This window comes from Phacochoerus africanus, chromosome 2 (assembly GCF_016906955.1).
Source record: "Phacochoerus africanus isolate WHEZ1 chromosome 2, ROS_Pafr_v1, whole genome shotgun sequence".
Lineage (NCBI taxonomy): Eukaryota > Metazoa > Chordata > Mammalia > Artiodactyla > Suidae > Phacochoerus > Phacochoerus africanus.
In genome coordinates, this window is record NC_062545.1 from 184,405,071 (window position 1) to 184,418,427 (window position 13,357).

General features: G+C 37.3%; 1 protein-coding gene across 2 annotated transcripts in view; it reads right to left on the reverse strand.

Moving 5' to 3' along the window:
- TXNDC16 (thioredoxin domain containing 16) overlaps nt 1-13,357 on the reverse strand; it is a 102,448-nt gene that overhangs the window by 52,206 nt on the left and 36,885 nt on the right. For both annotated transcript variants that reach the window (XM_047767339.1, XM_047767340.1), the window contains exons 8-9: nt 11,918-12,008; nt 9,523-9,673 (exon numbers count right to left, since the gene is read on the reverse strand). In XM_047767339.1, the coding sequence (XP_047623295.1) occupies nt 9,523-9,673; nt 11,918-12,008 (242 nt within the window). The remainder of the gene's footprint in view (nt 1-9,522; nt 9,674-11,917; nt 12,009-13,357) is intronic.

The following is a 13,357-nucleotide window of genomic DNA, read 5'->3' on the forward strand; positions in this document are numbered from 1 at the left end:
TTAAGAGCTACACCAGCCAATAGCCAGCAGGAGGTGGGAACCTCGGTCCTACAATAAAACAGAACTGACTCTGTGAAAATATGAACAGGTGGACCAGCCTGAAGGAGTAGAAAAGCCTGGTTTCTTCTTTGTGTATTTGGAGAACTCTAAATAATTCAGTATTAAAAAATGAAAGAGGAGGAACAGGCAGCGAGGCTGGAAATCTAGCAAAGGGCCAAAGAATTAAAAACCATGTATATCATCCTAATAAAGTTGGACTTTACTCTGTAAATAAAATTGAAAACATTTAGGAATTGCAAAAATTATTTTAACATAGATCGTATGTGTGTTTTTATTTTTTAGTTTATTTATTTATTTATTTGTCTTTTTAGGGCCGCACCCGCAGCATATTGAGGTTCCCACACTAGGGGTAGAATTGGAGCTGTAGCTACTGGCCTACACCACAGCCACAGCAACACCAGACCCGAGCTGCATCTATAATCTACACCACAGTTCACGGCAATACCCAGACCCTTAACCCACTGAGTGAGGCCAGGGATTGAACCTGCATCCTCATGGATACTAGTCAGAATCGTTTCTACTGAACCACGATGGGAACTCCATATGTGTGTTTTTAAAATATCACTCTGCAAGCAATGGGGATTATGGACTTAAAGGGATTGAAATATCAGAATACAGACCAGATCAGTTGCTATTACTAAAACAGTACGTGAGAGATGGAGAAAACCTGGACTAAAGCACTGGCTCTTGGAATGAAGAATTCAAAAGAATTCAAAAGATATTTAAGATCTAAAATTAGATGTAGGGGGAGTTCTCTGATGGCCTAGTGGGTTGAGGCTCTGGTTGCTGCTGTGCGGTGTACGTTCAATCCCTGGCCCAGGAATTCCCATATACTGCCTGTGTGGCAAAAAAGAAAAAAAATACAAAAAAGAAAAAACAAGAGAGAACCTGAAATCAATGTTGCAACTCTCATTTAAATAAATAAATAAATAAATAAATAAATAAATAAAATTAGATCTAGGAACCACTATAGTGGAAAAAATAAAAATCATGAAAGAGCAAAAAAAAGAATGGCATTAAAATAAAATTAGATGCAAGGAGGTGGAGGAAATGAGAATGATTTTCCGGGTTTCCACGATGAATGAATGGATAATAAATTAACCAAGATAACAGAGAAAGAGCAGATGGTAACGGACAACACATTAATGTCAGACATATTGAGCTTAGGACAGATATATCTAATTAGTAGTCAGATATATGGGACAGGAACGCCAAAGAAACATCTGACCTGAAAATTCAGATTTGAGAAGTAGTGTTGTTAATGCCACAGAAATAGATGAGTGTGTGCTCCAAGCATCTATCACCATGTATGTAGAAAAGCACTCCAAAACCTGATGGCTTAAAAGCAATCATTTATTTTGTTCATATGTCCCCAAGCTCATCTCTGGTCCACACTGCATTAGTGGGGCATTTCAACTGAAGGGTGAAGGTTCCACTTTAAAAATGGCTCATTCATTGTCTAGCAAGCTGTTGCCAACTCATGAGCTCAGCCAGAACTGTCAGCTTCAATTCCTCTTCACATGACTTCTCCTCAGGCTTAATTTCACAGCAAAGTAAGCTGGGTTTCAGGAAGGAGCAATCAAAGACAGCAAGGTAGAAACCCATGGCATTTTGTGACACATAGCCTCAGATGTCACATATCATCATTTTGGCCTTATTCTACCGGTCATGGCAATCTCAAGAGGCCAATCATGTTCAAGGAGAGAGGACAAAGACTGCACCACTGGATAGGCGTGGTGATGAGGGCACATGATAAGATTTTAGGGAATGGAGAGTTCTTAATGCCATCTTTGGAAAATGTAATTAAAAGTCTGACGGGATAAGGTATGGGAACGGGGCTCAGAGAAAGGAGTGACTGTTCTGCAAGTGAGACAGATGTGCACTGTTGTAGTCAGTGGTCTGCTCTCTGGCTACAACTGCCACCCCTATCACAAGGAAATCACACTTCTCTTCCAAGATTCCCAAGGCTCACCCCATCAGACTTTGAGATCAATGCAAACTCTTAAGATCGCATCATCTACGTTCAGGTCAGGTATAGATGAGGTACCTTTAGTGTGGTCTCTTGCATACAGCTCCTTGGGAACTGTTCCTCTTAATTTGAAAAGCTGAATAAATTATTTGTCTCCAGTTACATTCTCAACAGACAGTGATGGAACAGGCCTAAGACTAGCCATTATATACACTCCTATTAGAAAGAGGAGAAAGTCAGAAAACTAAAAATAGAATTACCATTTGATCCAGCAATCCCACTTCTGGGCATCAATCCAGAGAAAACCAAGACTCAAGAAGACATATGTACTCCAATGGTCACTGCAGCACTATACACAATAGCCAAGACATGGAAACTACCTAAATATCCATCGACAGAGGAGTGGAAAAGAAGATGTGGTACATATACACAAAGGAGTATTACTCTGCCATTAAAATGAAAGAAATAACAGCATTTGCAGCAACATGGATGGACCTAGAATTATCTTGCTAAGTGAAGTCAGAAAGACAATGAGACACCAACATCAAATGCTATCATTTACATGTGGAATCTAAAAAAAGGACACACTGAACTTCTTTGCAGAACAGTTACTGACTCACAGACTTTGAAAAACTTATAGTTTCCAAATGAGACAGGTTGGGGGGTGAGGGGATGCACTAGGGGTTTGGGATAGAAATGCTATAAAACTGGGTTGTGATGATTATTGTACATCTATAAATGTAAAAAGAAAAGAAAAAAGAAAGGGGAGAAAGTGAAAGCACACAATAGTCACCCGCACACAAGGATTCTGAAACCTACCCAGGCATATGTTGCCAGTTTCTTGATTAGGGCCCAGTGCTACTGCCTAAGGGTTGTTCTCTGAGGATCCTGGTCTGCCTTCCAACTCAGCCTTTCTTATTTATGAAAAAGAGGAGCCTGTATTTGCAGCTGAGTAGATTTCTCAGCCATTTCTTATCCATAGAATATAGGGGTCCAAAGATCTCTTTTCATTTTGTGCTTGTTTCTGTCCCTTTCCCTACAAGCTGATATAATTCTTTTAAAAACCTGTGGTTCCTTAATTGTAAAGTTATAATCCATTTTATCAGACAAAAGACAGAATCACAAATATCTCTGATAGGCAGAAAAAGTAATAGAGTAGTACCAAAAAACTGCTAATAGTACCATTAAAATTACTAATAATTTTATATATCTATAAAAATATTTAGATATATTTTTATATAATTAGTATAAAATATACATAAATGACAGAAGCATTCATAATAGGAGTGAAATTACCAAAGTTTTTCTCAAATTTGTGTATTTCTATTAAATTACTTAGAAATTTTCAAAAAAGGTTATAAGAAAAAAAAGGATTATAAGATACGGCCATGAACCATTATACACCAACAAGTTAGATAAACTAGAAGAAATGTATAAATTCCCATAAACATACACCTACCAAGACTGAATCAAGAACAGAAAATCTGAACAGATAACTAGTAAGGAGATTGAATCAGTAATCAAAAATGTCCTCACACAGAAAAGTTCTAAAGATCTGTTGAACAACAATGTGCATACAGTTAACAATATTGTTTTATATACTTAAAATTGTGAAAAGGATAAGTTTATGCTATGCATTTTTTGCCACATTAAAAAAAAAGATTCAGACAACAATATCAGGAGCCAACACCGTGCTATATATTATTGTACACTGCCACATGAGCCCTCAAAGAATAATAGAAGCTAAAAGAATAAATCATAATAGCATCTTTCTAGTTACCAATATAAAAGAGTAAGCTTGAAGTTCCTGCTGCGGCTTAGCGGAAACGAAGAATCTGACTAGTATCCATGAGAGCACAGGCCTCCGTAGGTTAAGGATCTGGCATTGCCATGAGTTGTGGTGTAGGTTGCAGACATGGCTCAGATCCCAAATGCTGTGACTGTGGCATAGGCCAGGGGCTACAGCTCTGGTTCAACCCCTAGCCTGGGAACCTGCATATGCCACACGTGTGGCCCTAAAAAAACAAAAAAATAAAGTAAAAATTAAAAATAAAAGAGTAAGCTTAATTTAATTCAAGTGTCCTGGATCTGTCTGAGACAGAGAGCTATCTCAAATGCACAAAGAAAATAAAGTTTACAGAAAAATGACTATAATAATTTTAACTATTTTAAATACTTTATCAGGTATCTGTACTTGAAGATTCTTCCTAGTATTCAGATAAAAAGTTTCTATCAGAATAAACTATCATAGAGAAAATCATCAGCATTCCAAAACGTCCTCGGTATTAGCCAATGGGACAATAACTGAACCATTTTCCCATCTGTCTTCATTGCTGGGAACCTTCAGAATGCATCTACAGTAATTCCATGACTGACCAAATCTCATTTAATCAATTTAAGATTGAAATTACTTAAAATTTCTGAGTTTAAGATTTATTTCCAGTTTTTTGGGTTAAAATGACATTCCTGAGTCATGATTACAAGATGCAGTTGTGTTATATATTTACAATAATTAAATGTTCAAGTACCCTATCTACTTAACTCCCACACAAACACACACACAAACCCCCAACCTGCATCTATTTTCATATGCTTGGAAGTGAAATAATGCATGTAACTGCAATTATCATGCAGCCAAAGCTTACCAACAAGTCTGAATTCCTGTTTCTATTTTTATTAATGTTTATAAATAATGTAAACATATGAAATTATTTTAGATTCTGGACCCAGGAGCCTTGGCTAGTTTACAAAGCATCTTACTAACCATACAAAACCCAACCATTATTGAGCTTCGAAGGCTTGTATATAGATTGACAACAAAGGAAGAATGGAAACAGTGATGACAGGGGGAAAATAACCATCAATGGGGCTATGAGAAAATAAGAATATAGTAAGAAACACCGATTCAAAGTAAACGACTACAAAGTCTTGTAGGTAAGAACTTGTAAGTAATTAAATTTAGGTACTAACTTTCAGTATGTCATTATCCTCTTCTAGTTTAACTATACCATCAAAAGGCATAACCCATTTACATCAAATCTTGGTCTAAGAGGTGTTTCCTATAAAAGTGCTCAGTCTCATTTTGTTTTTTACCCTCCAGTATATTCTGTGACAACAGAAACAACCTCAAATACTGATATAGCCAAATTATTTAAAGGACCAAAACATTAAAGTGGCCAAACTAGCTCAGAACCCTTCCCACTCCACAAGGGCAAGCCTTAGCCAATCCACCAAGAATCTCAAGAAATCTTTCCAGGCTCTCTGTCCTTTTCTGCACTGTACCCTTGTTTGCTCAGTTCTGATGTATAAAAGATGTATAAAAGTCCATCTATCTGTGCTTCTTGACTTTCAACCCTTTCAAGGCTGACACCAAGGTTTAGAACCTCAGCATGGGTCTCCAATCCATCACTGATCTTCAGTCTTCCCTTTCAGCTCTTTCTTGGCTCCACACTACCAGCCATTCCTACCTATCCCTTTGTTTACCCAAGCTTTTGGAACCTCTGCCTGAATCCTACATCCCCTTCCCTAGTTAGTTAGGAAAAAAGAGTTCAAACAAATGAGGTGCTAAAGCAATGATACACTATGCATCATTTTGTGAGTGTTGAAAGGAACCCCACTTCAGAAGGGACTTTGAATGTCAAATTAATAATCCCTTCTAGTGAACAGTGGCTTACAGCAGGGTTGCTTACATTGCACAATTTCAGGAAGCAAGTCACATTGCTGTTTATAAAATGTCTGTTTCAGGGGCTACCATTCACAGAGAATACAATATAAAGGGTGCCCTTGAGGAGTTCCCATTGTGGCTCAGCGGAAATAAACCAGACTACTATCCGAGAAGATGTAGATTCGATCCCCAGCCCCACTCAGTGGGTTAAGGATCTTGCATGGACATGAGCTGTGATGTAAGTCACAGACGCAGCTCAGATCCCATGTGGCTGTGGCTGTGGCTGTGGTGTAGGCCGGTGGCTGCAGCTCCGATTTGACCCCGCATGCCGTGGGTGCGGCCCTAAAAAGAACAACAACAATGAAAAATGGTGCCCTTGACTTTTTGCCACGTTGTGGTTTCAAGTGAAGCCATACTTAAGTGAATACCAAGTCATTATGAAATCTCCAAAGCTTTATTTTCAAAACTAATAATACATAATTCTCGGTAAGTTTAGTAGAGTGATATGAGATCAGAGAATCTCCCTCATTATCTATCTGAAAAAACAAAAACAAAACAGTTTTAAAACACAGCAAAAGAAAATTCATGAGCAGAAACAAGAGGTACAATATTTAAGCCAGAATGTTGTAGCCGCAAAGTTGTAGTAACATATAGGATGAGTCCTAGTCCTGCCTCCAGTACTGGTGAGGAATTCCCATTGTGGTGCAGCAGAAACAAATCTGACTAGTATCCATGAGGATGCGGGTTCCATCCTTGGCCTTGCTCAGTGCCATAAGCTGTGGTATAGGTTGCAGACACGGTTCGGATCCTGTGTTGCTGTGGCTGTGGTGTAGGCCAGCAGCTGTAGCTCTGATTTATTCTCTAGCCTGGGAACTTCCATATGCCTCTGGTGCAGCCCTAAAAAAGCAAACAACCAAAAAACAAACAACCAAAAATCTGTACTGGAGAGTAGACAAAACCCTGAGCATTCCTGATAATATCCCAATATAGGAAGAAAAGGAAATGAATACGGAGAGAAATGATGAAGCAGTATATAATGAACTGATCTCTTCCTTGGGGCTCTGTGGTGAAATGGAAGATCAAAAAATTCAGAGGGTATTCTTCCCAATGGAAATAAGATAAATGCACCCCCACAACGTGAAAGGAAAAGGAAAAAAGGCCAATAGGCTGCTTTTTTTTCCAGGTTGTTTGAAGCCAAAATCCAACCAAACAAAACCAATCAAAATAGAGAACTCAGGAATGGAGCCAGTAAAACTAAGACTGATGAGCTCTGAATCTATTTAAATGTGGAAGCAAGGCTTTTTTTTAAAGTGGGAGTTTTGCAAGTCCATGATTTTCTTTTCTGTGGAAAGGTTCGTTTGTGCTGTATATTAGATTCCAGATATAAGTGATATCATATGATATTTGTCTTTCTCTTTCTGACTTACTTCACCCAGAATGACAGTCTCTAGTTGCATCCATGTTGCTACAAATGGCATTATTTTGTTATTTTTTATGGCTGAGTACCATGCTGTACAGTAAGAAAAAAAATAATCTATTGGGTAAATAAATTTTTTAAAAAAGAAACAAAAACAAACAAAAAAAGTGAGAATTTTGGTTTTAGAACACAATATAAACATCATAGCCTTAACAATGTAAAATTATACAAAACTAAAATCAGGAAGGTAAGAGGGGCTGAGATGGAAATAAATGTGTGAAATTAATTTTCTCATCTTTCACAGCAAGGACTAAACCAGTATCATCTAAGGTAGAAACACGTAGGGGTTTTTTTTTTGGGGGGGGGGTTGTGGGTTTTTCTTCTTCTTCTTTTTAGGGCCTACCTGTGGCATATGGAAGTTCCTGAGCTAGGAGTCAAATTAGAGCTACAGCTGCCAGCCTACACCACAGCAACTCGGAATCCGAGCCACCTGTGCAACCTACACCACAGCTTACAGCAATGCCAGATCCTTAATCCACTGACTGAGGCCAAGGATCAAATCTGCATTCTCATGGATACCAGTCAGGGTCTTAACCTCCTGAGCCACAACAAGAGCTCCAGAAACATGCAGTTTTTTTAAAATAACAATTTTCATTTCCTCATGTTTTTCACAATCATTTCTACACTTTAGACAATATTTCTGAAAGATCTCTCTTATGATGAAGAAACAATTTCTCAAAAATTCCATAATTCCTCTAGTTCCGCATCAGTTTTTATTTTATTAAACTCAAGTAAGATTAAATATAATGCTTCTTACTATAAAGTAGCTCATGCAATATACGACCATTTATCCATTCATCCATCTATCTATATACTGCATGGATGCAGAGATGACCGGTGTGCATCTAACAGTTGATTTCTAAGTGAGAGAGCATACTCAATGGCATGTGTTCAGGACAACCCTTCAAACCTTAGGAGAGAAAAGTGTGCAGATCACCTACTAACTCTGTAAAATTCCTTCAGACTAACACTATGGTGCCCACATTTATGAACTTTTAAAACAAGGATCAAAACATTCACAAAAGAGGTCTTTTCTTAACCTATGATGTCATCTTTGTGATCTTACAAGGGTCACAGTTTATTTTAAATTCTACCACAGAATATTTCCACAGCTAATTATAAGTACCATTATAATTACACAACGCTATATTTGGGTTTTGAAATAATACTCCAAGGCCTTAAAATATCATTTTTGTATACATATAGCTCATACAACTCAATAATAGCAACAACAAAAAAAACCCAAAGAATGGGCAGAAGACCTAAATAGACATTTCTCCAAAGAAGAAATACAGATGGGCAGCAGTCACATGAAAAGATGCTCAACATCACTAATTATTAGAGAAATGCAAATCAAAACTCCAGTGAGGTACCACCTCACACCTGTATGGCCATCATTAAAACATCTATAAATAATAAATGCGTGAGAGTGTGTGGAGAAAAGGGAACCCTCCTACACTGTTGCTGGGAATGTAAGTTGCTACAGCCACTATGGAAAACAATATGTAAGTTCCTCAGAAAACTAAATATGGAACTACCATATGACCCAGTAATTCCACTCCTAGGTATATATCCAGACAAAACTATAATTCAAGAAGATACATGCACCCCTGTGTTCACAGTAGCACTATTCACAATAGCCAAGACATTGAAAAAAACCCAAATGTTCATCAACAGAGGAATGGATAAAGAAGATGTGGCACATGTACACAATGGAATACCACTCAGCCATAAGAAAGAATGAAATAATGCTATTTGCGGTGACATGTAAGCAACTAGAGATTCTCATGCTAAGTAAAGTACATCAGAAAGAGAAATACCATATATCACTAATATGTGGAATCTAAAACATGCACACATGAACTTATCTACAAAACTTTTTAGAAACACACAGAGAGAACACACTTGTGCTTGCCAAGGGGTGGCAGGGGGAGAGATGGATTGGGAGTTTGGGATCAGAAGATGTATACTATTTTATAAAGAATGGATAAATAACAAAGTCCTACTGTATAGCACAGGGAACTATATTCTATATCCCATAATAAACTATAACAGAAAGGAATATGAAAAATTATATATATATATATACACACACACATATAACTGAACCACTCTGCTGTACACTAGAAACTAACACATTATAAATCAACTATACTTTCATAAAATAAATTATGAACATATAGTCTATTTACTATTCCACCTTTAAGAAAATACTACTCCTCAGTCTGCCTAAATGAAATAAATATGTTCAAGGAAAAAAGATAGAACTCACCTAAGTAAAATACATATCTAGGAATCAAAACAATAAATACTGTATATGAATCACTTAATACATTTAAATAAAACACATACCAGCAGAGGTGCTTCCATTGTTTTAATAAATTGATGGATGTTCAGTGTAGTCAATGACTGTTCCATTAGTGTTCTCTTACATTGCTGAGTCAAGTCCAAGACTGGTTTACAATGAAAAAAGTAGAGATGTGCATATTCTATATCTTCAGTGCTGCAAATCAAAAATCAGGGACAGACCCACTTGAAGTTCAATATGTGATCCTTCTATCATGCAGAAAGACATAACAAATCTCTTTGCCCTAAGTCTCACGCTTTTGAATCATTCTTTTGGTAAAAGCCTAAAACAGTATAACAAAATAAAATGGACATAGCAAAAAAAAAGGATATAAGAAATTTTTGAATTGTATAAGCAAGTTTTTTTTTTTTTTTCTGAACTCTTTCATAAGGTAGCTTCTAAATTAGGTTAGAGACAGGTCTACACTTTTTTTTTAGATAAAAGACTGTAACCTTGAGAACAATGAGATTATTTTAAAATTATAATTGCTTTTCTACAGCTATGCTAAAATAAAGCTTTGTAACACAAATTTTCTAGGTTTAATTTAAACCCAAATCTGTTTTGAATAAACTTCAGCCAAAACATGCCTTAAGATAGAAACCATGTGACACTTTGTGGGAGTTTGTGAGTTTGTATCTGAAATATTACAAAACTCAGCAAATATGGCTTATAATTTTAGTTTTGGCATTCCCTTCCATATGAGAATTAAAAGATAAACTTATAGTGAGTGAGAATGGTTTGCCAAAATTAAAATAGCATTTTATAAATCTCCATATGGCATTAGTAAAGTTTGGCAAAAATACTCCAAATTCTTATTTTTACAATGTTATTTTAATTCTTGATACATGCTTAAACTGAGCTCCAAGATTCACTGATTTCAAACGTAATTACAAGTTAATTTCTAACAGATTCAATGATTAATGATCACTCATTTGTGGCTCAGCAGTAATGAACCTGACTTCTATCCATGAGGATGCGTGTTTGATCCCTGGCCTCGCTCAGCTGGTTAAGGATCCAGCGTTGCCATGGGCTGTGGTATTGGTCACATATGTGGCTCAGATCTGGTATTGCTATGACTGGAGTGTAGGCTGGCAGCTGCAGCTCTGACTCGACCTATAGCCTGGGAACTTCCATATGCTGAGGGTACAGCCCTAAAAAGAAAAAAAAAAAAAGATTATTTAATGCCTCCTATGTTAGGTCCTGTGCTAAATATAAAAGACTAAGATAAATAAGATAACTCAAGTTCTTGAGGGGCTGAGGCATTTAGTAAAAAGGACAAGTATTTAGTAAAAAATTAAAATGTAGTTTGTAAGTGCTATAATATACAAAGTGCTCTGAGAAACAAAGAAATATTTCATTCTGCCTCAAGGTGGGGAGAAGGAACGAAAGGGAAAGGGAGATCATCTCAGAGATTAAAAGCAGTAAAAGAGAATGACTTCTTCAAAAAGAGAAGACAAATGGATATTTCAAACAAGAGGACCTATACAGCCAAGACCCAAACAAAGTACAGAACTTTTTGAGGGGAACCGTATAAATAGTCACATATTGCTGAAAGGAAAGTGTTGACAGCAAGAGGAACCAGCTGAGACTGGATCACGTATCATTCCTTGTGTCCCTCTGTACTAAGGGGAAGAAAAACTTTAACCCTCAGTTGCCCAACCAGTCAAAAGAAAGCCTCTGCCTAAAATTACAAGCTAGAAACTAGACAAGAAAATTAAACATGTTCAAAACTGTTCTCAGGAGTTCCTGTCGTGGCGCAGCAGAAACAAATCCAACTAGGAACCATGAGGTTGTGGGTTTGATCCCTGGCCCCACTCAGCAGGTTAAGGATCTGGTATTGCCGTGTGCTGTGGTGTAGGTCTTAGACGCGGCTCAGATCCCGCGTTGCTGTGGCTGTGGTGTAGGCCGGCAGCTACAGCTCCGATTCTACCCCTAGCCTGGGAACCTCCATATGCTGTGGGTGCGGCCCTAAAAAGAAAAAAAAGCAAAAAAAACAAAAACTGTTCTCAAATATATTGAGGATTTTTCTGGTATCATAACTTAGAGAACTCTCAGAAAGAATCTCTTGGGCTTAGTTATGAAAGTTATTATTTTATCACCTATCCAATCACTATGGCAGATCTATTCCTAAAATACACCTGGCCACTCAAGGGATCACATCTTGTGGCTTATCCAGATTGTCTTCCTTCACCTTCCTTTAACATCACTTCTGTATATTTAAGTTCCTTTTTGTACAGCAGATGATAGTAATGAAGAGGATTTCGGGTTTCATTTATATATTCACAGCTGCTTCTGATTCCTCTCAGATAAGCCCCTGCTGTGAGAGTATGAGGGAAATAATGAATAAGTAATGTGAAACAAGTGAACTTAAAATTGTTACCTTACACTTCTTATACATACCCAATACTTTCCAAAAGGGAAATTTCTGTGGTTAAGACAAATTGGTACGTGGTCCCATACACAAAAGCAGCTTCCATGACTGCTCTGTGCTCTGAAGAAGAGAAGGGAGTTGGGGGAGAGGAGTTAGTTTGTATGACTCTATTCTGAATACTGACCTACATCCTTATAGACTCTATTGTGTTGAAAGAAAAATCTTTTGCAGGGAGCCCAGTTGGGAAAATGCAGGCAGTTTAAGAAGTTAGGAAAAGTCCATTCTATTCCAAGAAAGAGGAGAGCGAAGACGGAGTTGAAAATGAGTTATATTTGGGAATATATGACAAATCTGTGAAGTCATAGGGAAGAAAATATGAATTCACCACACAACTTTCATACATTACATTTGTAAATATGTCTGTATACTATTTGGGCTTGTATTTTTTATTCAAATGTATTCTTATACACAGTTTAAAGAGACAGTTCTACAAGGTGTTTGAAGAAAGTCAACAGTTCACCTACCCCTGACCTCATTTTCAATTCCCAAGGGACAACTCCTTTCAACTCATCTGTATTTACCTCCAAGTTTCTAAATGACATCCTCCTACTCTTATTTCCTGATTTTTTTTTTTTTTTTAGTGTTAGTACTATCTACTGACTTCCCACTCTGGAAGATGATAAACTAGCTCCCCTTTCTGAAACCCTGCTCCAGAAATGTACATGACTTTATCCCCTTGACGTTCCCAATACAGTCCTAAATTTTATTAGATCAATAGTCAGTATTTACATTGTTAGGACTCACTATTTCCTTTTGAAAGTTTTTTTCACTGTTTTAAAATTTTTGCTTAGCTTTGCTGCTAATTTATTCCTAAATTCTTCCACAACTGTCTAACCCTCTCAATACTTCAAATACACCAGGCACACTATCAATTCCCTCTTATAGCAGACATTTCAGCAGAGCCTCTGATTTGCTCCAGCATGGACTCTGCTACTTGCCCTCCTGCACAGCTTTCATCCTGGGAACCCATTTCATCATTATTCTGGGCATTCTCTTATTCTCGCTCTTGTGTTGAGTACTTTGGCCTGTTACCCACATCTGTTTGACTCATTTGTTCTCTTATTCCCATTTTCAAGCACCTTCCTAGGAGAGGACACATGGAATTCACATTTTTTGCAACTGTATACTTCTCTAAGTGTCTTTATTTCTACTTCCCTAACTGTAGTTGTCTGCATACAGAATTCTAGGTTCAAGTCATTTTCCCAGAAAATTCTGAAAGCATTTTCTTCAGTTTCCAGGGCTGCAATTGAGAAGTTCAATGCCATTCCAATTCCTAATCCTTCCACTGCAGTATTTTTTCCCTTCTGGAAGAGTTTAGAACAGCCTTTGTTCCCAATGTTCTGAAATTCCAAAATGAGATGCTCTGGTGTGGCTGTAATTCATCCATTCTGCTGGGATTCTGCAGGTCT